The sequence below is a fragment of the Puma concolor genome, chromosome A2 (assembly GCF_028749965.1).
Source record: "Puma concolor isolate L17-30 chromosome A2, mPumCon1.1.hap2, whole genome shotgun sequence".
Classification (NCBI taxonomy): Eukaryota; Metazoa; Chordata; class Mammalia; order Carnivora; family Felidae; genus Puma; species Puma concolor.
The window spans coordinates 114,237,515-114,264,745 of NC_141668.1; the positions used below are offsets into that span (position 1 = coordinate 114,237,515).

At 56.3% G+C, this 27,231-nt stretch overlaps 1 protein-coding gene across 11 annotated transcripts in view; it reads right to left on the minus strand.

Moving 5' to 3' along the window:
- Window positions 1-284: 284 nt before the first annotated feature.
- The window catches only part of IQSEC1 (IQ motif and Sec7 domain ArfGEF 1), a 508,671-nt gene continuing 481,724 nt past the window's right edge, over window positions 285-27,231 (minus strand). For 7 of the 11 annotated variants that reach the window (XM_086697311.1, XM_086697315.1, XM_086697313.1 and 4 more), the window contains 10 exons: window positions 25,271-25,393; window positions 23,571-23,737; window positions 18,748-18,887; window positions 18,228-18,257; window positions 16,568-16,693; window positions 15,252-15,351; window positions 12,567-12,728; window positions 11,563-11,739; window positions 6,048-6,097; window positions 285-4,760 (listed from right to left, as the gene is read on the minus strand). In XM_086697311.1, coding sequence (XP_086553437.1) covers window positions 4,197-4,760; window positions 6,048-6,097; window positions 11,563-11,739; window positions 12,567-12,728; window positions 15,252-15,351; window positions 16,568-16,693; window positions 18,228-18,257; window positions 18,748-18,887; window positions 23,571-23,737; window positions 25,271-25,393 — 1,639 coding nt within the window. In that variant the 3' untranslated portion in view covers window positions 285-4,196. The remainder of the gene's footprint in view (window positions 4,761-6,047; window positions 6,098-11,562; window positions 11,740-12,566; window positions 12,729-15,251; window positions 15,352-16,567; window positions 16,694-18,227; window positions 18,258-18,747; window positions 18,888-23,570; window positions 23,738-25,270; window positions 25,394-27,231) is intronic. The other 4 variants (XM_086697317.1, XM_086697321.1, XM_086697316.1 and 1 more) reach the window with 3 other exon arrangements.

Sequence of the window (27,231 nt, forward strand, 5' to 3'; positions counted from 1 at the left end):
TCCCCCATTCGAGCTCTGTCTGTCTCTCTCTCTCTCAAAAAAAAAAAAAAAAAATAGACATTAAAAAAATTCAATACCTTTGACACCATCCGTGCCTATGTTGTGACATGTAACTTTAAGTCTCATATACCAGCACCCTCGATGAAAGCCAGACCCACACCTTCCAGGAGAGCTATTGCCCACAGCAGTCATGATGAGGACAGGCCATGCTGGTCACCTGGAGAGCTCTCTGTGTCTGCTCAATAGGGAAACAGCTGGGCTTTTCAGAAACAGTAAAAACCCGAGAGTTTTAAAGGATTTATTTGATTTCTCCACATGATCACAGCTATGGTTTTACATCAATAGAGTCTGTTACTACTCACAAACAGAATGTGTATTAAAACAAAAGCACTCCCTTCCTGCCCAAAGTTACACAGCGGGTGCCGGGCCTCTGGCGAGGGAGGTGTCTCTCGAAGTCTTTGGAAGGTCTGCAGTCAAGACCTGATGCTAACCGTTTAAAACAACTAGAAGGTGGACTACAGTTCCCAAGAGGAGACGGGTCCTGTGCGGGACCTCGATGCGACCACGGTTAGGCTAACGTGTGCCCCTTCGTGGGTAAGAAAGAGGCACACGCCCCTCCTCCCACCTGTCCCTTTCCACCACCCCCCACTTGGCACTGATCCGTCTCGAAATCTGTTTCCTGGATTATTGTTGTTATTGGAGATACTTTACAAAATTCCTCAGTTTTCAGGCAGGAAGAGTGATGGTATTTTACAACGAAACCGTAAGATGCATGCTTACCCGTAGAGACCCAGCTTTGCAGGGAGTGCCGAGTCAACACCTAGGGTCGTGTTTACATATCTGCTGTCTTTTCAGCTCGTTTTAAAGACAAACAAGAGGCTTCTTCTGCATGCAGCGCGTGATGGAAACATCGCTCTACGCTGGGTGACTGAAGACATTTTTAAGCAATATGTGCACATCATATTAGGATGAACTTTATTTTTACATTGTTGTACAATTCATTCGTAAACTTAAAAAAAAAATACAAACACATGATTTAATTGTTGTCCCAGAAAAGATTTTTGTGATGCTACCTGCCGCTTCCTCTACTCCTGCTCGTGTCGGAAATGACCGTTTCACTGGAACAATTTGCACGACTTGAGAGAAAGGTCCCAAGTGTGTCCTGACGGTGGGGAAGGAGGACACAAACGTCCTGCTCGGCGTCCTGCTGCCTATCCCCGGGGTGGGGGGTGGACGGCAGGCCCCCACAGCGCTGATCCTGTGGCAGGCTGGGGTCTAGAAAGAACAGTCCCACGAGAGCGCCACCCGGGGGGTGGGGGTGGGGCGCGGGAAAGCAATCTGTCGGCAGTTTTTGCTTCCCAAACGAGATTCCAGGCAGCGTGGCTCCAGCCTCCTTGGAAACACTCCCTGGAGACGCTTCCCACGGTAAGCGTGTAAATCAAACAAAGAATGATGAAGCCTCGCTGACCTGAGCCCAACACGCTATACAAAGTTGGACACATGGGGAGAAAGGGAATTGGTTCGAGAAGCCCCCTTTCGCTAGATCCGGCCGTGTGGCCACCAGACCACGCTTCAGGACACACGGACGGCAGTTTTGGAAGTAAGGGTTCTGAGTGGCCCGTGGTGCACGAAGGACGGCGATGGAGACAGCGCCCCCCTACCCGACCCCATCGGCTTTGCTGTCCACCCTTTTTCATCGGTGGTCACCCCTTCAGAAAGGGCAACCTTGTGCCAAAGAGCCTGCATCTTTTCTGGAACAACCTCGAGTTTACAGGTAGACTCTACTATCGGTACAGAGGGTGAAGAAAGGCCGACATATTTAATATGTTATCACTTTACTTCAACTATTTGTCAACAGTAACACTGATATAGTTTGCAAATACACAATACATAGAGTGTGGCCTCACACGACTGACGCCAGATGGCATGCAGTACAATTCGACTTCTCCTGGTCAGAACAACAACCTTTAAACCGCAAGACAGAGAACGCCTCGGGGAGCCTGATTCTGCAGGAAAACCAAGGAATCTAGGAGCCGGTGGAAGTGGGGAGCCTCCCACCAGCCTGGCCTGGACCAGATCAGACGCACCCGTGCTTTGTACACGTCCCTCCTTCCGAGCAGGTGCCCGGGAGAGAAACACGACACGATGGGAAGATAAAGGTGGGCAGGTTAAAGTCACACTTCTTCCAAAAAAAAAAAAAAAAAAAAAAAGGCTAAACTCTAGATTGCTGTATTTGCTCTCTGTGGAGATTAACAAAGTGCTCGGTTTGCAGATTTGCTGGTATGGTGGCCTCGATGATATGACAAAGGGGCGGGTGGGAGGGAAACGGGCGGGGCCCCCGGCCGGCCCGCCAGGTGGGCTCCCCTCGGTCGTCCTGCCGTCTGGCCACGGCGCACCACGCCGTCCACGGCGTGCGGAGCCTGTGGCCCGCGGAGTCCAGCACTAGCTTCGCCCTTTCTGAAAGGGCTCTCCGCCGGGGCAGGGGCCGCGGGGCAGTCCTCCGGTCCCACGGCTTAGGAGCACAGCACTGGCGGCTGCAGTGGCTCGAAAGGCTGAAACTACAAAGTACGGCCCGTGGGTGACTCAGTCACAGAACCGGACGCGTGCGGCGCCCGGCCCCGGGGGAGCGGATGGTGTCACCACAACACGGAAGCGACAAGAGCACAGCTGAGAGTCATGTGATGCCCTGGCAGCTAACTGGACCATGAGAAGGCAGCGGGGGCTTCGCTGGCGAGGGCCGGCACTCGTCGGCCGGGAGGTGGGGGTCGGAGGGGCCACGGTGAGGACACAGGGGTTGTGCTAGCACATGGCCACATGGAATCACGATGATCGCGGCTACCGCTCAGAAAACAAAATGGGAAACACACACACCGCCCTGGGTTGCTACATACTAGAATCAGCCTTCGGATTTGGAGCGGTTCCCGGCGGAAACTCACTGGGGTGGGGTGGGGGTGGGGGTGGGGGTGGTGCCTGTGGCAGTTGGAGGGAGACAGGATGAGTTAGTTATGGTGTTGGGGAGGCGAGTATGGGAGCTGGCCGCCCTCATGTTGGAGATGAACACTTCTGCCGTGGATGGGTGCCCCCCTGAGAGGACTCTGAATGAGTGTGCATTAAATCATATGCATATAAAAGAAATATGGATCATGGAAATTCACAGTTATCGCAGCCATTAAAGTGTCTAAGAATCTGTGGAACCAATATCCTCAGACAACCAGCTCCTAACCAGTTGTCCTGAGTTGCTACTGTAGAGTTTCCTGCATTTGTATCTATTTGCTTACCTGAAATAACAGAGCAGTTTATAATACTGATTACTTATGATAGTTTTCTGTTAATAAAATAAGGATTTATACAAAGCAATATTGGACTTTTTAAACAGTTAGATGCTATGTTACTTGGCACAGTTAGTAATGATTGCGTCAAGATTTTAGCCAGTCCCTGGAGGGACTTCTCCTCTTTTTTTATGAAAATATGGAAGTATCTGAATTTGTTCCTAGCGTTTACGTTTTTGGTTTACTCTCTCACATTCATGTAAGATACTGTCTTCCTAGCGGGTAAGTGGAGCTCCTTGGAAAGTCTATATTGCTAATTTTGTGGACTGAGACATTTCCTTTCACACACAAATACTACCTATACAGTATATATATATATATATTTATATATTTATATATTTATATTATATAAAGTTTACTTACGTATTTTCATCAACCATATCAGGTCTACTTAATTTTTTGCCCATTGTCAATAAAAGAGCAATAAATGCAGCAAGTTCGGTTTGTTTTTGTTTTTGTTTTGTTTTGTTCTGTCTCTGGTTTTTGTGTCTCGTTTCTTCTTTTCCTAGGCTGGGTTTTCATATGCGTGTACAGTTGGGGAGCAGAGCTGAGGGCTGCTTTGGGGTGGGGGACAGCTCAACATCTACATGGCCGGTGGCGCCGTTTTCAAGGCTGATGGTGGCCGAGGCCCACCCCTTGGGTCCAAGTGGATGGAACCCAGGACACCAACGCTAAGTGAGATCGTGAACTTTGTTCCCTGCAACACAAGCCCCGTGGGCTCAGAGGGCTCCATCCAGGCCGCGGGGAGCAGAGGGGAGAGGTGGAAACAGAGGTGCCCTGGGTCTGGTCTGAGGCCGGCCGCCCCCGGGCATGGCTCTGTGTGGTGTGCAGGTGTTCCGGGGCAGTCTGGGACCCCGCCCAGGCTGTCTACACAATTGTGCTGATGCCGCTGGGTTTGGCCTTGCTGCTGGTGGGGGGCGGCGGGGCGGGGGGCTGCCCGTGGTGGTGCGCTGCGTGGCCGTGGCCCGTGTGGCCCGGGTGGCCGGCGTGGGCCGAGGGCAGTGGTGGGTGGCTGTGCACGTGGGCCCCATAGGGTGGGTGCCCCCCGTGGGGGCCGTGGTGGTACTGGTGTGCGTGCTGGATGTGCTGGGGGGGGTGGTAGTGGTGGTGGTGGTGGTAGGGAGGCGGGTTCTGCTGCACGTGGCAGTACTGGGCATGGTGCCCGTGCACCTGGGCCTGCGGCGGGCCCTCAGCAGGCCCCTGGTGGTGGCTGGCCCCAGAGTGCTGCGCGTGGGGCAGGCCCGGTGGGTGGGGGGGTGGCTGGGGAGGGGCTGAGGGCGGGTGGGCCTGGGGAGGGGGCTTCCCTCTCTTACTCCCAAATAAGGAGCCCAGGAGGGAGGATGAGTTAGGCATAGTCTGGTGTGGGCGAGATGGACACTCTCGTGTTGATGTAGCTCTCCGGCGCATGTGAGGACTGCTAATGATGGACCCCTAAAAAGGAAATTCATAGAAATCAAAATTAAAAGACCTTACAGCACTTATGTCAGAATGATTTTTTTTTTTTTTTTGATGTAAAAAGTTCACCCACTGACTGCTAAGCCTTAGTTAACTCTCTGGCTGCAGAGGGCGGGGCTGGGTGAGGCTGGGTCAGTGCCACCTCCCCTCATGCGACTGGGGGCCACAGGGACCCAGGGTGGCCTTCCACTGAGAGGCGTGGGGATGGGGTAGGGGATGAGGGACGCTCCTGTCTGGTCAAAGCAGCAGCAGCAGCAGCACAAGTGTGACTTCTGCTCTCGTCCTGATACGGAAGGCGGCCTGAGCTTTCGGATCAGAACGACCAGCCCGGGGGTGCCTGTGAGCGCCATGTGCTGGGTGGAGTAGGCTGGGCTGATGTGCATGAAGAAGAACCCCGTTCCTGCTGAAACTGCGCCATCTGCTCTGCCTGTGTGGGCCCCGAGCTTTCTGGGAAGCTGGTGGTAGGGACCGGGGCGGGGGGCTCGGGGAACCTTGTCCTTGTTGGAGGGGCGGGGGGGGGCTGCCTAGGCATTTCACTGCAGCTACCTACTGCAAACCAAACAAGGAAAAAGAAGGAAACAAAAAGGTCTGCAAGCTGAGGTTACGATGTGAACAGTAATATAGAAATGGTTGGCAGATGAATGAAATCTCATGAAATCCACACGGAATTTTTTCTTCCTCTCATGGCTTTCCTCCCCCCGAGCTAGCTAAGCAATTCCATGATGTCCTGACTGCAGACACACAGCAATCGGAACTCCAGGAAGGAAGCGATGGGGATGGTGGAGCATGGAAGTCAAGAGATGGGCAAAACCCACCCTCCCGCCCCCGACAGTGCGGGTGGAGGGTGCACAGATGCCTGGCGGGCGGTGCTTCCCGCCCAGGAGCAGTGTCGGCAGGCGGGGGCCCCGGGGTGGGGGTGGGGGAGTGCCAGGAAGCCGGGATGTTAACCATGCTTGGGGGACCACAGGGGGCGGGGTTAAGCGGGAACTAAAACACGGAATCCAGAACCACCCCCACCTCCCATGGGTCCAGCCCAAACAAGCGGTGAGAGGCACGGGCGATTCTAGGAGGGGGGAAGCTGGCATGCACTGGGGCTGAGGCAGGCATGGGGGACGGGGCGTGTCTGCGCCTCTGTGCAGTAGGGGGAAGGAAGAGCAAAACGGAAAAAAAAAAAAAAAACGAAAAAAAAAGACAACAGATATAAACCAAGGATCGGGGAGGCAACACACGACAGCCAGCTGGACGTAGGCGCTTCCTACTTACTTCCACATTGCTCTCTAGCGATCCCGCACTGCTGCGACGCCCTCGCTTCCCTGCCCAGAACATGCAATACCAGAGGTTAGACATGGACACGAGGCCGGGCCGCCGCCTGCCTGGCCCTGGGTCACCACTGCCGCAGGCCGGGGGGAGGGTCGGAGGACTGGCTCCGTAGGGAAGCCCGTGGGAGGGCAGTAATGAGTTTCAAAAGAAAAAAAAAAAAAAAAGAAAAAAAGAGGGGGAGTTCAAAGAAAAAAACTTGTTTTCAACCAGCCCCAACTTGATACCCCTTCTCCTGGACTGGCAGTCTGTTGTCGGGGGGTGGGGGGTGGGGTGGGGGGATGCCTCCAGGTGGGCTGGGGAGCGTGCACAGCGGGGGCCAGATGCCCTGTGCTTCAGCCACCTGCCAGCAGGGGATGGGACAGGGGCAGCTTCTCCAATGGCTCAAAACAAACAAGATGTGGTCCTGTGCGGCCCTGACTGCGTGGATTTCATATACATATGTATATGCATATTCACACATACATATACATCTCCCCCCTTGCAGGCAGGGTGGGGTTGATGGTTAGGAGGAAACTAAACTTGGCGTCCTGTCTTTTCCTTCTGGGGAGCTCAAATGTGCTGGTGCCTCTGGAGCCAACTGTTTGGTTTGTGCAGTGCCCTGGCCAGGGGCAGGAGGCAGGGTCAGGGTCTGCTGGGAGAGCCCAGAGTCCTGCTTCCCTTCTGCGGGTACCGCCCTTCCGGATGCCACAAGTGCTCCCTCAGCTGTGAGCGCTGCCTGCCGATGGCTTTCTACTACCCCCCGGCACATGGCATATAGTAGGCACTCAATATATGTTGGCTGTGTTACAGGAAGGCTGTGTCTTCTTGGTTCTGGAGGCCTAAGGCTCAGCCTGGCCTCCAGGGTCCTTTTGGAGGCCCTCTCCATGGATTCCTGCAGGACACTGAGGCTGGCAAGAATGGTGGGTGCCCAAGCTTCGGGGTCCGGTCTCTGTCCAGCCGTCAGGAAAGCAGACAGGAAGAGGGGACAGAGAAGGGGCCACCCACTTGATGTTCTGGAGGCTTCCACCTGTGCAGCCCTGGCCACGAGCCGAACACATTTGTTCTTGGTCAAGCCCCGTAGCAATGCAGTACAGGTGTCCCTTTGTGCCAAGGAGGAGGAGGAGGTGGAGGCTGAGGCTCATGGACCGACTGTCCAATTCCACAGTGAGCGAGCGGGACTCACACCCAGGTCTGCCTGTCCATCTCTGGGGCTGGGAAGCTTGGCCATGCTGTCTTCTGAGTGGAATGCAGGCTGAGTGAGCCCAGGAGCCTGAAAGATGGAAAGGCTGCTACGTGCCTCTCTGTGGCCAAGAAGCTGGCCCTGTGCGGGGTAGAGAGTGGGTCTGTGGGTCCTTCAGGCCTCACCGTGGCGTCTGAGTGTACTGGGACGGAGCCTTGATCTTGGGCATGCAACAGTGGACTCGGGGGACATTCGGTCCCTTTGCTTGGCCTGCCAACCCCCAAACCTGAGTCCCAGCTGGGAACTTTGCTGGACTCTGGCATGTGTGAGAGGGCTTCAGAGCTCGCTCAGGACAGGGCCACACAGAAGATTAGGGCAAGAGTGTTTTCCACCAGTTGCTGAGGACCAGGGAGAACCACGTAGGACCTGGCCCTTATTCCCAGCTGGAACAAAGATGAGGGTCGTCACATATCCTCATCTTTCAGCTCGTATGAGAAGAAAGGCTGGCCATCTTCCCTTCCTGCTTTTTGTCCCAACACAGTGGTCCAGGGACATAGAGCAGAATGAGGTTCTTTGGCTGAAGAGGTAACCCCACCTGGCACTCCTTTGATTCTTTAGCACAGTTTCTGCGTCTGTGAAATGGGTACGTGCCTTCCTCTGAGTAGGGTAGATGTGAGCATCAGATACTCGGGATCTTGTGGCACCATGCAGAAATGCTGAAGTCAGATCTCTGCTGTCTCTGCGGTTTTAAAATCAGCTCTCTGGCCCCTCGAAGCCTAGAGGGCTCCCCTAACTGAAAACCAGGGACACAGTAAGGCCAGCCCGCCCCACCAGTGCCCAGCAATGTCTTCCGACTGATGTGCTTCTCTCAAGGGGACTTAGGCCAGGCCTGGAGCTAGGTTTGGGGGCTCTGTGTGGTATCTGACCTGAAGTACAACAAAACCCTCCTCCTCCTGCCCCCAAGTGGGCCAAGACTTAGGACAGTTTTAACTTGGATGTCTTTGAGTAATGCTAAGTTTCTCAGAATCCATCTTTTCAATTTCCCAAATAAGCATGAGATGTGAGGTATCCCTACCTCACTGCTGTCTGCAGTCCAGTCCCAGAGCCCCTAGTCATGGGGACACCCCACAGACACCTGCTCGCTATAGACCTGTGTCTGGGTGTGTGCACACAGGTGCACATCATGTGCTAATGGAGGTGAAGCATGCTGGGAAAGTGGCTCTCGCCCATGCACCCACACTATCCCTCACCTGCACTCTATCTCCTGCTACGCTCCCTCTGTCTTGGCGGGGCGGGGGGGGGGGGGGGGGGGTCCTGCACCAGCCACAGAGGAGCCCTGCCCCGCCCAGTGCCTCTCCCAGAACCTGATCAGGCCCTGCCAGGCCAACTGTGGCCAGGATCAGTAACCACGTCTGGAAGGAGTTCCCAGCATGGCTCTTCACAGCCTTTTCCTGCTTCTTGGTATCGGCACAGAATGCAGCAAGGGCTCTCAACCCAGGGTCCCACCCTGTGGTCCTTAATAATGCTGGAGGCTGAGAAGGTGCTGCTTTGGACACTGGCCACCAGGAGCCACCAAATCTCCCCTGAGAGGGCTTCCCGGGTTCCCTGGGGCAGAACATGGCAGGTCTCTGGCTAGGCCCCAGAGCAATGACAGGTGCAGGCAGGTCCCATGGCCTCTGGGAGACATCCTCTCTCTGGAGACTGATGTTGGGCAGCTTGGCTGGGAGGGGCAGGAGGACCTTGGGGGCTTGGGGATAGCGTCCATCATGACTTGACTGATCTGGGCCAGGGGTTAAGGCCCCAGTCACACCTGTGTCCCCGGTCCACGCAGGCCCTTGATCGCAGGCCGATAGGGCTCTGGTGCCACTGAAATGAGCATGGATCCCGGACGAAGGAAGACCGTGTGGAGAGAATTGGTGGTGGGGGGTGGGGAGATCCACGTCTGAGGTGTGTCGTCACCCGGAATGATGTGTGATTGCAGGTCCAGGGCAGACGCCCCCAGAGCAGTGACGTGCCAACAACTGAGCGCTAGCTTTCCCGAAGGGAGAGAGTATCCCTGAGGCCTTGCCTCTTCTCCAGCAGCCCTCTTAGTAAGGGCCACGGTGGGGAGAGTGACGATGCCTCCGGAGAGCTTCACTCCGACCCAGTCCGGGGTACGTCTTCGGGTGCTGAGCCCAGCATCTTCCTGGATGGTTGCCGACATTGGCCTGTCTCCCTCTGGAGACTGCACGTGGAGGGCTCCCAGTCTGGGGCCTTGGCAGCTGCCAGGACTCAAACACACCCTCCAGGCTTCCTGGGGACAGGGGGCTGCCTTCCTGGGGGATTCTTCACATGGCCTCCTGGGAAGACTCAATCCCTAGAGTTTTTCTTAGTTCAGAATGTCCAAACAACAACGGCAACAGCGACGATAGAAGGAAAGCAGCTGAACCTCAGCGCTCTGTCCCTCACACAGGCCTGGGGGTGCAGCTCTATCTGACCCCCAGGAGCTGGAGTCCTAGGTGTGGCTGGCCACGCTGGGAGCCTCGGTTTCAACAGAGCCACTGTTACCTGAGGGACTGGACGGGACCCATCCGCCCTCCAGGTACTGCATCAGGGAACAGAGAGGCCAGGCCTAACGCCACTGCACAAACCCAAACAGAGGTCCCGGCTACCAGCCTACAGAGGCCCAGAGCTGTCCAATTACGTTTAGCTGGGTTTAACAAGCCATAGGGAAAACCAGTGGTTCTCAACCCGTGGCACTTTGCCAACTAGGGGTGATTTTTGCCCCCCAGAGGACCCCTGGAAATTTCTGGAGACATTATTGTCTGTTATGACACGGGGCGGGGGGGGGGGGGGAAGATACTCTTGGCATCTCATAAGTAGAGGCCTGGGATGCTGGTAAACATCCTGCAGTGCACAGGACAGCACCCTCCAACAGCACGGAATTATCTGGCACAAAACATCAATGGTGCTGGGGTTGAGAAACCCTGGGTGAACCTCATGCTGGCAATGGATTTCTGATTTTTACTATGAAAAAAAAAATGACAGGACAAAATAAGGACAAAAAAATTCCAACTCAAAAAAAGAAAAAAAAGAAAAAAAAGAAAAAAAATTTCTGGGAAATGAGTAAGCTGGAGGGAGGCAGTGCGGCCGGTGGGGCAGGTGTGGGATGGAGTCATGAGCGGGCTCTTTTAGTAGCGGGGCCCAGGGCTGGCCACGAGGTAATGTCCGAGGCAGGGTGGGGCGGGTGACGCCCCGAGAAGGGGAGGGGGCTGCCGGGCCCCTGGAGAGGAGGCGGCTGATCTTGGCCCGAGAGGGTCTTTTCCGACAACCCAGGGCCTGCAATCAGGCTCCTAGAGCCGGGACACCCGGAGCCGCGTGCCCTCTGTGGGACAACGTCCTGTAACCTCTGCTCCATTGTAGCTGGAGCCTCCTCCCAGGAGAAGCTGCCTGTTGAGACGTGACTGGGGGGCTTCAGGGGCTGTCCCTCCACAGCTTCTCTGACAGCACTGTAGGCAAAGCAGGCTAAACAACACTCACGGGCGGCTGGCCCAGGGGACCCGGCCGGGCGAGCTGCCCCCAAAAGCTCTCTGACACTCTAGACACACCTCCTCCCCTGGGCAATCTGGGAGGCTTGAGGGGTGCTGCTTGCTTAGGGGTTAAGAGGCTGGCAGCAAATAAACACACACAGAAACAAAGAAACAGTAACAAAAACCACGGTTGTGCCAGGGCCCCCTCCCCCCCCACCCCCCACTGCCCCGACATCCAGGGGGCAGCTGCGGCCACTGCCTCTGGGCCAGATGGGGGCCCGGGTTTCCCAGGAAGGGAGACCTCCGTGAGGGAAATGAGACCAGGGACAGTGGGAGAGGGGGGGTCTCCAAACACAGTTTCGAGGGCTTCACTCCATTTCATTCATCAGCATAAAACACAGGGACGCGGCAGCACAGAGGACAAGGGACACATCCATCAGTGGGGCCTGGCTCGCTCTGTGTGAGAGCAGTTTCCGGAAAATAAATAAAAGAATAAATAAAACCCCTAGAAGAAGAAAGGGAGAATCGGGGTAACCTCCTGGCTGTTCTGCCTTGACAACCGGATCCTGTTTCCTCTGGCCTTTTCGGGACGCCCTCTCTGTGTGGTCAGATGCTACTACGGTCTGGGGACAGTCACGGGAAACCCAACGGCACTCCGTCCGAGCCCTGCCGCCACCTGCCGCCACCAGCCGCCACTGCGGTCCTTTCCCGGCACGCAACGCGTGCCCCAGCTGCCCGGTCTGAGTCCTGCGTGTGCTGGGCTAGGAAGGGGGTCCTGGCCCGCTCTTACCCGCTTCGGAGAGGTCCCGCAAGGAGCTGCTGAGGGCGCTGCGCTTGAGGCCCTCACCGCTGGCGTAGCTGTCATCCAGGCAGGCTCGGCTCAGCGTCCCGTTGCCGGACTCCTTTTTGAGGCTGGAGCACTGGGACATGCTGGGCCGCACGACGCCTTTCTGCTTCTCGAGCTCCGCTGAAACAGAGAGAGAAACACAGCCTTGAGGGTGAGGCCCTGGGCCCTCTGTGCAGGCTTGGCATCGCACCCAGCTGCCATCTGTTTGGCCTGAGGAAAAGTCAGGGCCCACGGCTGTCTTGGGAAAGAAAGAGAAGGTGTGAATGCTGCCTTTGACAAAAGGGAGCCAGAAGGAAACTCTGAAAGGGAGGCTGGAGAGGCACGGGTCTTGGGGTCTGCAGGAAAGACCGTCACTTTGCAGGCTTGAGGGCTGGCAAGGAGACTGGCTGGCCTGGGTCTGCGGACGAGCAAGGGGTAACCCGACCTTGCCCACCCTTTGTGTGGGGCCCAAAGGTGGGGGTAGTTGTGTGTCTCCAGGGAGTGAGGCTGGGAGCCAGGAGAGAAAAGATCATAATCAAGTCCAGTGAAACCCACAGGATGGGCTTGGTGGTGACTTCCCTGACATGGAAGACGAAAGAAGAATAAGCACACCAAGGTGCAACGAGATCAGCTCCGGATCTCCGGGAAATCTCGACTCGTGGGGCGACGGGGGAACCAGGCTCTCTCAGGGCATGCCATGTGGTCCCACAGGCAGGATGGGCCTGGGCCGTGGAAGCCCTCACTCTCATGCGGAGGCCTCTGCTGCCCTCCCCACTCCACCTCCTCTGGCCCGGGTATGGGGGCTGCCCTGTCACAGGGCTGTGGGAAGGCCAGGTGAGACCAGGGCACCTCACTTTTGTGGGCCCCCAGAGTCCCTGGCACCAGATGGGAGCCAATGGCCGCGTCCATCAAGTCCCAGAAGATGCTGGGGCTGCTGGCTCTTCCTCTCCAGGGGGCCTGGGACTTACACTCTATCCTGTGCTTCTCCATCTCCTGCACTTCCGCGATGGACTCCCGCAGGTCGTCGGTGAACTTCTTCCGGTCTTGAGGATTGGGAGCGTTAAAGTTTATTAACACTTTGATGTCTGCTCCGGGGACAGCAGATGTGAGCCGGATGCCATTGGGGTAGTCTACAAAGGAGAAGGGGAGGAGAAGAACCCATGGATCCCTGGGTGCTCTCTGCACTCTCTCTGCCGGTCAAGAAAATGCTAAGTCTAAGGGTCCAGGCTCTCAGCAGACACGTCTAACCAGGGAGGAAAGGCATCCACAGGGCAGACCAGAGAGACTGCCAGGAAATCCCCATCTCCTGACTTGGGTCTGTGTTGTTCTATGCAGAAGTCTGGGGCAGATTTGGCCAATCTGAACAGAGGTCAGGGCCCCCATCCTTCCTCAACCTGAAGGTCATGGAGCCTAGACCCTTCAAGTCAAGGTCCTTGGTCATTGCCTGAAGCTCGAGAATGGCCAGGGGTGGAGTCCGGGCGTCAGAGTCAGTGTCCTGTGCTGGGGGGGAGTCTTATCTGGTCTCCCTGGGCAATTCTGAATGCACACTGAGCTCTGTTCTCTCACAAGTGGCCTCCAGACCCTCAGTTCCCTTGGGTGCTTCATGGGCGCCCCATACCCAATGCACTCTATGCTGAGTGCTCTGTCTTTCTGGCCTATGACCTGCCTGGTGCCACCTCCGAGCTCACAGAGTCTCTGTGGCTTTGGTCCCCTGGTAGCGCCTCTCTCCTCAGCGGGAATCAAGCATCAGCTACTGGGTGTTTGGAGGTTCTTGGTCCACACACCAATACCACTTTTGCTCAGACCTAAGTCAAGGCTGGGAACTCAAATGCCTAGTGTGTTCCCATAAATGTAGGAAGTAAACCACATGAGACTGAGCAACAGAGTGAGTGGGGGTGGGGTGGGGGGGAGGAGCGTGCAGCCCATGACAGCCACATGACGTGGGAATGTGGGCCTAGCAAAAACCTTCTCGGTTTTCAAGAAAACTCAAAAATATCTAAAATTTTAGTTATTTTATTTTTTAATTAAAAATTTTTTAATGTTTATTTATTTTTGAGAGAGAGAGAGAGAGAGAGAGAGAGAGAGACAGAGTGTGAGGGGGGAGGGGGCAAAGAGAGAGAGAGGGAGACAGAATCTAAAGCAGGCTCCAGGCTCTGAGCCATCACCACAGAGCCTGATGCAGGGCTCAAACTCATGAACTGTGAGATTATGACCTGAGATGAAGTTGGATGCTTAACGGACTGAGCCACCCAGGTGCCTCCAATTTTAGTAATTTTAGATATTAAGTATCAGCTCAACAAATTTTTTAAAATGTGTAAACCAAACACATAACTGGGCTGCGACTGACCCACGGCTACCACTTTGAGATCCCTGCTACGAAGGCATGTCCCATAGAAATGTCAGTGTCGACTCTTGGGCTTATGCCAGGACCTTGGGTTCGGGGCTGAGGGCTGAGCCCTGGGAATGTAAAAACGAGGAGGGCACAGCCTCTGCCTGTGGATTCAGTCTGGTCGGACCCACTGCTGGGAGCATCACAACCACCGCCACCCCTTCGGAGAGAGAGCCTGCCGGTCAGGACGATGTGGGGTGGTACCATGCTCCCTGAGGCCACCTTCTACCCTGGTAGAAACCAAGGGAAGGCAGGGATGGCCCAGGCACAGGTCCCTGGTTCTTTTTCAACCTGCAGATTGAAAGCGGATCAGACGGTAGCTTGGCAACCTGTCCGAGAGGATGAGGGCTTCCCTGCTGCTGGAGATATCATGATGCTCGACTGGAACGGTCCTCCCCTGGGGCCAGTGCAGAATGGGCAGGGCAACAGGACCTCCCCCTCACCCCCCATCTCAGGAGGCCTGGTTCAGCCTACAGCTCAGGGACCTTCAACAGGGACGGGACAAAGAGGGAGAGAGGTAAAGGGAAGGGCTTGGGTATCAGAGAAGGACCAGGTCAACAGAAAAAAGTCAGTGGGGGTGTCAGCTCCTCCCCCAAGTCCTCAGGCCCCATGGCCCACTCATACCCAGAGAAGACTCCAATAACACCTAAGAATAAATCCTGCTCTAAGCACTTCATGTATGGACTCACCTAAGTCCCCGAGGTAGGTGCTATCACCCCACTTTACAGACAAAGGGAATGCGGCCCGGGGACTGCTAGGTCTTGACGCATTTGCACCCGGGCTCTCCGCTCAGGACCGGGCTCCTGTCCTACAGCCCCCCAGGCCTTGCCTGCACCTGTTTGTTTGCCTGTGTTTGCACATCACCTGTGCCATTTACTTGGTGTCTTCCGGGCAACAATTTATTGGCATAAATCCACTCCGCCCTGAATTAAAAAAATCTTAACCACACGGTAAGAAGACGTAGGAGCAAAAGCAAAGGCGATCACCACCATGTACAATGTTATCAAATTCTCCCCAGGTACTGTTGCTCGTCAGACCCCTGGCCTGCAACCTTCTCTCTGCTGGCGAAGCAGGAATATGGAACACACATGGGAGAGCTGGGGGAGATCCCCAGGGGGAGATCCTTGGGGAGCACAGCACTTCATGACTACAAGGTGGGAGTTGTGACACCGTTTCTGCCACGTGGCACACGGCCATGTGTGGACGAATGCTCCAGCACGCACACTCGCGGCCGGGCCGCGGCAGGCCCCCAGCACGGACTTACATTGGTTCTCGAAGAGCAGAACCTGCATGCCGTACAGGGAGAAGGACTGTCGGAAGCTGTACGTCACCGAGTTCTTCTTTTTCTGGAAGATCTTGGTCACCTGGGGGCAGCCAGAGACAGAGGCTGAGTCGTATCGCCTGCACCGCTCAGGGGCAACTCTGGGCGCTCGGGATTCTGACCGAGACTAACGTCAAAACCCTCTCGGCAGTGCAGAGGTCGGGAGGCCTCTGGGGCAGGGCAGGCCTGTGTGTCCAGGCACATCCTGACATGGATGCTGGCTTCCGCTCCCGTGAATCCCAGCTGTCGTCCTGGCTGGCGATGAAGCCCCTCAGCAGAGAGGTGGCAGGTGCCACGCTGCACACGACCCCGAAGGCGCCAGGCCGGGCTCTGACACCCAGGACCCCACCTGAGCTCTGTGACTGCCTGAGAGATTTTGGAGGAGGAAACGGAGGCTCAGGAATTTGAAGTCACTTGCTTGAGGTCAGGGACTCTTGACAAAGACTTGAAACCCACAGGTCCAGATTCCAACCTCAGCAGTCAGAGAGAAGTGGCTGGTCCTCAGGCAGGTAGGGGTCAGGGACAAGGGCCTCTAGCAAGAAAGCCCAGGGCATGCAGGAGAGACAAAGACCCAAGGGACAGTTTCCCCCCGTTGTCTCCAGGGGCATCTTTATCCCCGGTGGCCACCATCCATGCCACCTTTTTCTGGGCAAGAGCTCCGCAGTTTCCCTTTGGGGAACCCCCTCTCTGCCACCCGGCACTCCTGGGGGTGAGCAGTGACCCAGGTTTAGCCAATGAGACAACACTGCACCTGCCTGGCCCCTGTGAGCGGCTCAGGCATGGGCACGGGAACCAGTGAGACCTCTGCCCGGACTCTTCCCAAGAAAATCCCCCTGGTGGCCGGGGATGCAGGGAGGGGGCAGGATTAAGCCTGTAACTGCTGAGACTGACTTTCTCTTTGTGGACAGAGCTCCTGAGAAGGGAGCCCACGCAGCTGAGAGACAGAGAGCCTAATAAAGGAGTCCCGCTGACGCTGTGTAAGCTTCTAGAAATAGTTGGGGCTGAAGCCCCACACCCCCCTCCGGGCTTTTACATAAGCTGACGAAGCCCCGTTTTCGTTGGCCATGCTGTGAGTTAGATTCTGCCTCTTGTAACCCAAGACCGTGGGGCTGACTCCATCCCCTTCACCTCCACCCTACGCACGTGGGTGCCTTTCCCCAAGCGCAGGCGCACAAGGCCAGATGGGAGACCGGAGCTGCAGTTCAAGGCCGCCCCGTGCCACGGGTCCCAGCCACGACACGCTCTGGGGAACCACATACCACCAGGAGGTCGTTAAACAGGAAGATTTCTCGCTGGTGCAGCCCGAGCTTCTGGGGCTTGTTTGGGTCTGGAACCTCGAAGAGCCGGCAGTAGCAGACCAGCCGCCGGTGGGGCAGAGAGAGCACCTGTATGGGGAGGAAGCGCTGCATCAGCCCCCAGCCCCTCCACTGCAGCCCCTGTGCGCTGGGAACCCAGCCTGTGGGCCTGGCCTTCGAAAACGCCTTCTCCCACCAACTGCACACAGCAGATGTGTCTGGACTCCTTGCAACTTTCCCTGCTCTTCCTCAGGAGCTCTCCTGAAGGGCCATGGAAAGCGTCCCTGCCTCTCACGACACCTCCTTTCCTTTCCTTCAGGCAGGTCCCAGACATCTTAGAGCATCACGTGCACACGGGAGCCCCCACAGTGAGGAATTCGTGATTTCTCAGTCCCCACAAAGTGCCCATCACACACATAAGCCTGTTAGTCCCGGCAAAGATTTCTCCAGAGTGTCTACTTGAGATGAGGACACTGAGGCACAGAGAAGTTGAGCAACTTGCCTCAGCCACACAACTGGGAAGGTGCAGAGCCGAGAGAGAGGATTCCAGGCCCCTCCTAAAGAATCCCGACGCTTTTGATGGTTCCCTGCCCCAACTCCTGGGCCGGCAGCCACACCACCCCGTGGGGCCTGGCCTGGGCCTCCACGCGGAGCACGCCTGCCATGGGTTCACGTGAGCCCCCACTCTGCCGAAGCCCGAGCCACTCACAAGGCCAGGTACAACCTGTATGGTGTCTAAGGGCTGCGGTGACAAGTCACTGGGGAGGCCCAGTGGCGGCTCTGAGAGCACCCAGGCTCACGCAGGAGACAGCAGGTTAGTAAAGGGATGTGCTGGCAGGGAGGGTTCACTCTGCAACGGGTGCCCTGGTGGTGGGAGGCCCGAGCTCAGCGCATCAGGAAGATGGGAGGAAGGGCTTGGCCCAGGCTGGCGTGCTCAGGGAAGGGCATCGTTTGGAATAAAAGCGTGAAGGGGAGAGGGTGGCGGGAGGCGGGGCCGGAGAGGTGGGTGAGGGCTGGCCACGGCAGCGTCTAGTGGTTTGTCTCTAGGGCAAGGTGGGAAGAGGGGGGAGCAGACAGGTTTGTGGCGCTGACTCTTGCAGTGCAGGCTGTCCGGTGAAGGGTAAAGATGGACACATAAGGAAAGTGCCATGTGACTGCAAGGCTAGCCTTGCTGCTCCTGGGGTGAGCAGGCAGGCAGACCTGCTCAAAGTGGTGACAGTGGAGTGTGGGCGGCAGAGGGCGGGTTGGGTGGGCAGGCCTGCAATGGCCCATCAGCCTCATCTGTTTTGGGCACAGTGCCTCGGGTCAGAGGCAAGCCTTGGCCTCTGCACTCAACCGGGCCGGGTGAGAGGGAGGGACACCATCTGCCCTGGCCTGACGGTACACAACTCTCCCCAGGTGGCTGCAGTCTGGGCCTGCAGAGGTTCGAGGCTGGGAGAACTATGAAAATCAAATTTCTTATCACTCCGGAAAGGAACTCAAGCAGCCAGAATTGTGGATCTGGGAACCAGGGGATGCAGGGAGGTGAACACACAACATGGTGGACCTCCCCGCCCCCACCCCAACCCCAACCCCAACCCGGGGCGGGATGTCAGCCAGGATGTAAAAGCAGAGGGATACTCACACAGCCAAGCCCGTGATGCAGGGATCCAATCTATGTGGGAAACATTAAACAAACAAGAAAAGATATTAATGATCCAAAGCATGCACCCGGGACCTGAGGGAGCTAATGGGATGACATCCGAGTAGGTAAGCACCCCTCCAGAGGCACGTTCCCATAGCCTTTGTCCAGACATCCACACACAGCTCAGGAGACCTCCTTGCTGCCAGAACTTAGGAAGGCCGATAAGGGCATTCCCAGGCCACCAAGGGACCACTGCGCAACTTGGGCTGGTTTCTTAAGAGCCTCAGGCTCTCTTTAAATATAACCCAGGGCCAATGGTTATTATTCCCCAATATCAGGTAGGAGCCACCCTAAACCTAAAGGAACCGCCCCCCCCCCCCCAACTATGCCCCGAAGAAGCCAGGTTCCAAATGGCATCAGGGCCCCTGTCCAAAGCTAATGCCAGTGGGGCAGGCCTGGGGTTGCATGGAGTGGGGGTGGGTGGGAGTGAGGGAGCCAGGGATGCAGGGCCACCACATACCGGCTTTTTCCCCACGATGAGCTTTTCCACCTTCTGCACCTGGGACACGTGGTCCTCGTTGGTTTTCAGTTCCCGCTTGCGAATGCGCTCGTAGATCCCAATTAGCATCTCCCGGGGAATGTCCTCACCATCGTCCACACCTGAGCAGGAGACAGTAGCCAGACATCAGGGCAGGCCAGGGTCTGGGTGGCTGTGGCACCGCTCAGCTTCGGGGCCCCAGGCTCACCCCTGATTTGCCAAGTTTCTAAACCCAATCAGAATATCAATCCCTTTCATCAATCCTCAGCAGAACCAAAGACCTTCCAGACCCACAGCCACTGAACGCCTTCAGTCAATTATGAAATGCCCTAGGATCCTTCCGCCAGGACAAGGCCAGCATAGCCACCCAGATCAGCACTCAGAGGGCTGTGCCAGCTTCCAGCCATGCTCCAAGGGCTTTATAAACATCAGCTTGCTAATCCTGACCATGGCCCTGCTGGGTGGGTGTGACCGTCTCCATTCCGCAGCTGGGAAAGCAAGGCTCGGGGAAGGGCCCGGGGTTGGGGGTGGCTGTGCAAAGCTGGTGTTTGTGGCTTCAGGCTCCCACAGGCGTGGGCCTAAGTTCTTGCCTTGCCCCTCACGAGCCGTGGGACCGAGTCTCTGCACTGGGGGTCCTCTGTGAAGTGGGCCACCAAGAGCACGGGTGACTTCACGAAGGTCTCATGAGGAAGACAGAGCAGCGGCGGTGCGTTCCCAGAAAGTGAGAACTCCATGCACCTGAGCAGCACCACCAGCTGTTGTCCCACGTCACGTGCGCAGAAGCTGGGGTCTGGCCTTGAAGCCGGGTTGTTCTGACGACAGGCATGCACCCTTTCCGCTATACCCTGAAAAACTGCCGTGAGGAAAACTCGGCCCCACTCAAGAGAGAAACGCAACCCCACGCCAGTCCTCAGACCACAGACTGGCAGAGGTCCAGAGGTTTGGTAACCTGCGCAGTTGGCGAGGCTGTGGGAAGGGGTCTCCCACCCACTGCTGGTGGGAGGGTCACAAATATACACTCAAAGCCCCTCTGGGCCACTGGTTGCGTCCTGGGCAAATTTATCCCATGGGCCATGATGCACAGACCAGGTAACTCATGGCAGCATGGTTTCCAAAGAGCGGAAGACTGGGATTCACCCATTTACCCATTAATAGGGGACGGGTTAAGCCATCCCTGCACGGGTGCAATGGAATACCACACAGCTGCCAGGAAAATGAGGACGACCACAGGGAACTGACACGAAACTGTAAGAGGGAGGGTGTGGCCTCGGCACACAGGTCGGGGTGGGAGGGGCTCTGCTACCCACTGTTCATACTTTTTTTTTTTTTTTTAATTTTACAGAGAGAGTGTGAGAGCGGGGGAGGGTGGCAGAGGGAAGGGGGGGGACAGAGAGAGAGGGAGAGGATCCTAAGCAGAGCCCAACACAGGGCTCAATCCCATGACCCCGGGATCATGACCTGATCTGATATCAAGAGTCGGACGCTCAACTGACTGAGCCACCCAGGCACCCCACACATTTTTTAAAACCAGACTATTTTTTAGAACTGTGTTTTAGAGCAATTAAGTTCACAGCAAAATTCAGGGGAAAGCCCAGGGATTTCCCCGTAACACCAGCCCCCACCCACTACCAACTTCCCACACCAGAGTCATATATTTATTAGAACCAGTGAACCCACACTGACACACTATTATCACCCGAAATCCAATCACCCAATAATTTACATTGGGATTCACTCTTGGTGTTGTGCGTTCGACAATAAACGTTTACCGACACGTCTCCACCACCATGGAGTCAGGTGGAATAGTGTCACTGCCCGAAAACTCCCCCGTGCTCCACCTCCTCCGCCCCTCCTCCCTCCAACCCCTGGTGACCACTGATGTCTTACGTCTCCATAGTTTTGCCTTTTCCAGAAGGTCATATGGCTGGCCTCCTATGGTATGCAACCATTTAAGACTGGCTTCCTTCACTTGGTGGTATGCATTTTTAAGGTTCCTCCCTGTTTTCTCATGGCTTCTTTTCTTTTTAGTGCTGAATAATATTCCATTGTCTGCATGGACTACCGTCTATGCATCCGTTCCCCCACCGAACGACATCTCTCGACTGCTGCCAAGTTTTGGCAACTATGAATAAAACTGCTATAAACATCCTGTGCAGGATTTTGTGTGGATGTACGGGGTTTTCAATTCCTTTGGGTAAATACCAAAGAATGTGATTGCTAGCTTGTCTTACTCTGTGTTTTTTTTTTTTTTTTTTGAAACTATGTGAGGATAATAGCCATTAAAAAGAAATCAATCTAGAAAACTTAAAAACAAACATCAATAAAAGAAAATCATTACTCGTCTGGCTGCCATGCTGGTGAGCGATTCCTCCCCCGCTTACCCTCCAACCCCCCAAAGGCACTCCTGCTGAGGGTCTCCCCAGGGGAACCAGAGTGAGGAATTCCAGAGAAAATGCACCTAGTGCGTGCAGGGGGGGAAAGTCTCCTCTACAAACACCAAGCTGGACGTCTGCCTGGTACGGAGCACCAGCCAGACTGTGGGAGACCAGAGTCCTGCCCCCGTGGACGTGACCTTGGGCAGATCCCTTCCCTCTGCCTTGGCTACCCTTCTGAACACAAGGAAGACTGAACAGAACACTCCTGAGTTCCGGGCTTGAAAAGATGGGATTTGGAGGGAACGGTCCAGGCTTGGGAGACAGCCGACAGCTTGATCTCCTGAGAAGTGGGATGATAACTCCCCCAGACTGCTGGGATGGTCGGGTGCAAGGCCGGATACAAACGACAAAGCCACTGATGTGAGGGTGGCCGACTGGCAGAATCTGACTGAGCAACCCTTCCCTCCCCGAGCCTTCTCTCCTCTGGGCTAATCATTTCAGGCTCCTCCTGTTGTTCCCCATACAGGGGAGTCCCAATTATGTGGGTGAGGTCTAAAGGCAGAAAAAAAAAATCAGAGTCATATCGCAAAGACCTTTAAACTCCAGCACATGGGGTCACCAACAGCATGCAGTGCACAGCCTGCTCTCTGGGCAGTGAGGGAGCACAGGCCTACACGCTAAGGCCACGGGGGACCCTGTGAAGACCAGAATCAGGCTCAGCCCCGTGAGGAGAGACAGCCCCTGTCCCATCAAAGCATCTGCTGGTTGCTCTCTCACGCTCTGGTGCTGAATTGCCATTAAGAAAATTCCCAGACTCCTTAGCTTCCTGGGAACTGTAGCTAAGACCTGAATTCCTTGGGGTCCACAGCACCCCTGAGATCTAGCAGAGGGCCACACACCATGAGTGTTCTGGGCAGGGGATGAACGTCTGGTTGGTCTGAACCAAGCCCTGCCCCTTGGCTTCCCTGACTGATCAGGTCCTGGAGCCCAGCTGGGAAAAGCGGGCAGCTTGGCACTCTTCTGGATAGGCACCCCATTAGCTGGCCTGTTGCAGGGTACCTACCACCAGGGGGCGCATCAGGACAGTTCAAACCCCGGGGCGAGGGGAGGGGAGGGCCTTCCTGCCCCAGGAAAGGGGACGACAGAGCGGTGGTTTTATAGGAAATTTAAATGGCGCAACAAAGATCAAAAACTTAAAGTTTTGTCATCAGTTCAGAAGACTTAAAGAACTGGATAGGAAAAAAAATAGCTCAACAAGGTGACAAAGTTGGACCTGATTCAGACCAACTTTTTTCCTTTTTTTAAAAAAATATGACACCCTAAGGGGATCTCAGCCTGCTGCAGCTTGGTGTTTCCCAAGGAAAAGGACATAGTCCCTCTTCCTCCTTGCAGGGACTCCAGGTAAACGAGGACATGCTGTCAGCTAACATGGTGCCACTTGGGAGACAGCCGTCTCCTTTTCAATTCCTTTCCTCTGCAACGACACCAGGAAGGCCTTCCTTCCTGCTGCCCACCGTTAGCACCTGTCTAAAATGGGCCACTCGCCCTGGCCTGGTGTTTTCGTCCACTGAATTCATTTTTACAATGGCTGCCTACGTGTGGCAAATGATACGGTCTTCCTGTTTACAGTGTGCTTATATAAGGTTCCTCTTAAAAATACACACAAAGGCAAGTCAGGGGATGCCTGGGTCAGTCAGGCTCAGTCAGTTGTGTTCCGCTCGGGTCATGATCTCACAATTCGTGGGTTCGAGCCCCATGTCGGGCTCTGTGCTGACAGCTCAGGAGCCTGGAGCCTGCTTTAGATTGTGTGTGTGTGTGTGTGTGTGTGTGTGTGTGTGTGTGTCTCTCTCTGTCCCTCCCCCGCTCCCACTCTGTCTCTCTCTCAAAAATAAAATAAACATAAAAAAAAAGTCAAGTCAGTTTCATGAGGAACACGGAGTGTAGGAGAGGGCACAGCAGTGATGGTGGCACAGACTCTCTGCCCGGCCCCTCCCCTGCCTGGCTTCCCCCCTCCTGCCCTGTTCCCGACTGTGCTCCCTCACATCACCCCATCAGCCTCTGTGGACCATGTCTGGCCTGGCCCTCCCGAGCTGGGCTGAGCTTGCCCACCTGTCAAATCCCTGTGCCTCTTTGCGAAACAAGCTAAAACCATCACAGCACAAGACCCAGGTGTAGGTCACTCCGTCCATGCTCCCAGTGTGTGTCACGGAGCGTGACAGGAGTCTGCCCTCCTCAGGATGACTTGTGCCGTGTCTGTGGAGCTGGTGCTCGCCCAAGGCCCCTGTGTGCGATGGCTGGGTGCGCTGGAGCCCAGCTCCCTTGCACTGCCCTGCGCCCAGTGCACTCCCGTCCTGGCCCCATGCCCAGCCGGGTGTGTGTGCAGAGTATGGGACGGCTGTATGCCACAGCCTGGGTCCCGGGGCCGCTCACCTCGCAGGTTCTTGACGAAGTCCTCCAGCTTCATTTTCCGCTCAGGTTTGACGTTGGGGCTGTACATGTCTGTGTTGAGCAGGATGATGGCAAAGGCCAGGATGAAAATGGTGTCTGGGTTCCGGAACTGCCGAACCACCCCAGGGTTGCAGATGCAGTACCGCTGGCTGGGGGCCGGGAGAGGGAGCAGGGTCAGGACCACTTCAGTCAGGGCAGGGAGTGGGTCTAGCCCTCATGCACGGCAGCCACCATCACTTGGGCCCTGGCACCTAATGGCTGAGGCCGGGTGCTGCCTTAGAAGCCTCAGTTTCTGCATCTGGTAAACGGGGGTAAATAACACCTGCCAGGCAGAGGGCCCCTCTATCCACTCTCTCCTTCTCACACTGGTTACATCTCCCACCTGTATTTAGGCTGGCAATGACTTCTTAGGACGAGGACTGCATGCCTCAGTCTCCCTCGGGATTGGATGCAGCCCAGAAGGTGATTAAGTTCTGGCCAATGGGATAAGAGCAGATGGGATGTGGGCATCTTCGAGGCTGTACCTTAAAAGGCAGAGCCCACTCCTCTCCCCTGTGGTGGTGGGTGTTGGCCCTGCTCCCTGGGACCCTGAGATGAAGGGAGCCCGGCTTGGGCCTCCTTCATGCCAGCTCAGAGGGAGATGCACTTCCATCTTGTTTCAGCCACGGCTGCTGGAGCATCTTTGTTACAGCAGCTGAAGCAACAGCCTCACTAATGTATTCTGCTTATTGTTCTCATTGCCTCAAATGTGCGCCCCTGCCCCAAACTCCAAGAGGCCCCCATCCACTGGGGACTTCAGGGGGAGCTGGGTGAGGGGGGCAGATCAGAGAAGAGGAACCATGGGGTGCCAGGACTAAGGCAGTGGCTATCACAGCTCAGATGACGTGGGCTTCAATCCTGCCTTTTCCATTAGTGACGCCACCTCCAAGAAGCCCTCCTGGAAGGAAGTGCCTGAACAACGCCCCCTCAGGGCCCCAGAGTTGTCCTCCTATTGTGTCCTCATTCCCCACCTTGGCCCCACCAGTGGTGCTGAGCCTGGAGGGCTGGGTCAGTGGCTGACTCATGTGTCCCATACCCAGCAAGGGCACAGAGGATCCCACCCCGTCACTGTGCACACAGTCCTGGGATGAATGACTGTAGGGTCGTAGCTGCCCTTGACTGTGGGCTTTGTCATGCTAGGCATGGGCTAAGCGTGCCCACACGTCCAAAGGGGTTCAGTCCTTCCACTCTGTCCAGGGTAGGTGCTTTCGTTATCCCCACTCTATAGGCAAGGACGTGAGGCACAGAGAGATGAAGTCACTAGTGCAAAGTCACACAGCTAGTAAGCGGTGGAGCGGGTGCTACAGCCAGGCCGTGTGGCTCTGCAGCTTGTGCTCTGGGTCACTGTGTGAGACTGGCTGCCCTCTGTGAATGGGCAGATGATGGGGACACGGGCTCACGAGTGAGTGACGCTCATGAGGACCTGGAAGAAGATGGACTGTCCAAAAGTCTGCTTCTGGCAATAACCAGCACAGCCCCTGGCATGCAGAAGGGGCCACTGCCTCATCTCCCCAGGCAAGGGCAAGGCCACCTGACCCTGCTTAGGGGAGGGGGTGAAGGGGGATTCGGGCCCCGGCCCTGGGCCTCACGACCAGAGACCTTCCTCTTGCCCACGCCTACCCACGCCCTGCCTCGCCCCGGACCTGAACGCCTCGATGAGCCGCTCCACCTTCTGAGCCTCCCCTTGGACCCGGATGTGTGCCTGGAACTTCCGGAGAGCTTCGTCCAGCTCCATGGCGGAGAAATCCATCTCGTCTACCACACAGCTGGAAAGAGACACCAAGGCCACGTCAGCGCCTGCTGCCCGCAGGGCCTCTGCCGGCCTTCCTGCTGGGGGCGGAGCGCAAAGGGAGTCAGTGCAGGGGCAGGTGCTGAGCTGCCTGGAGCCTGGACGGCCGGCGGCCTCTCGTCCAGGAGGGTCCTCCGCCCGGCTTCCTCCAATCAGCAAACACTTCAGATTATGTAGCCCAAAGACCCCCCTGAAACTATGGGAAGACATTAGTGCTTATATCTATGTGTGTAATTTTTTCTTTTTTCTAAAAATTATTTGAGAGAGACAGAGACAGCGTGAGTGGGGGAGGGGCAGAGAGCAACGGAGAGAGAGAATTGCAAGCAGGCTCTGTGCTGCCAGCGCAGAGCCCGACATGGGGCTTGAACTCACACAACTGCAAGATCATGACCCGAGATGAAATCAAGGGTCAGACACTTAACCAACTGCGCCACCCGGGCGCCTCGTACGTGTGTGATTTTCTACGGAGGAGCCAGACAGAGCCTATGGCTGCTCCTGATAAAGGCTGCCGCGGCACAAACAATCGGCTCTCGGGGCACGCGGTCCACAGGGCACAAAGCGAGACGTCCACAGGGCACAAAGCGAGACGTTACTGCTCTGGTCTGCTCGGGCTGTCCGCGAGGGATGCCAGGAGCACGTGCCCATCTTCTCCAGGAGGAAGCAGAGGCCCAGGGTGCTAACTCGCGGGGCAGTGACTCTGCCCTGAGCCGGTCCTCCCACGTGGAGGGTTTTGGGGCGAGGTGCCTGGGTTTTGCCGGGGATTTTCAAGAGGCATCTTGGAGAACCCCTGCCATCCTCATCTGCCAATCCGCCGAGTGGAGGCGGAGCTGACAGAAGGCGCTGGTAACCGGGTTTTGGTTCATTCCACTCATCCCAGCGCTGCCCCCCAGCATAGCATGCTCCGTTTCCTGAACAGAGAAGGCGGGGTCTGCACCAGGGACCCACTCAGCAAGCTCTGGTGTCCAGTGTATCCATTTGCAACAAAGCCATGGTCACCCCGGGTGTGGCTGCAGAGGCCTCGGCCATGGGGGGGGCCTAGTCCTCGCTTCCAGGGCCACCCTCCCTCTGTTGGGTGCCATGGGCTTGGGCATAAACTGTGCTGCCCCCAACTTCTCTGAGTGCTCACGGCTCTGGGGGCAGCATCCTCGGAGGCTGGGGCAGAGCAGGTGGGGGAGGGGGATGGGGCCACATGGAGTAATTTTGCTGACTAGCATCTGAGCTGGACGCCTGGGGTGGGGGGTGGGGTTAGGATTGCTACTTCCTCAGGCTGCTGCTATTTTCTGATGGGGAAGAACAATGCCTGGATTTCCTACCACCAGCAGCCAGCTTGGGGTGTATGGGGGGGAATGCAGGAACGGGGGCAGGGGACGGGGGGCTGGCCCAAGACAGCCTTAGGCCCAATTCTCTAAGGACCTCATCTGCTTTCCCCTGGACTGCTTCCTGAGGCTGGGTTAAAGGGAGAGAGGGGCACTAGCCACACTAACAATGCAGCAGGCTTTTCCTGATGGGGGAACACAAATGCCAAGCAGGGAGAAAGCAGCCCAGGTGGGCATGCCCGGTGCCAGGCACAGCCAGCTGCCACCAAAGGCCTGGCTCACTGCATCCTATGTGCCTGCGCATCTACCTGTGTGTACAAGTGGGCGTCCGTGTGCCCGAATGAGGACAAACGTGTGTACGTGAGTCCAGGTGTGTGTGTGGGGATGGGGGGAGCACCGAGGCCAGCCCCTCCCTGAGCCGAAAAAGAGGCCGCAGGCAGATGCCCGCCTCCTCCCAGGGAAGTGTAGAGATGGCGGGAACACGCATGGCCAGGCTCTT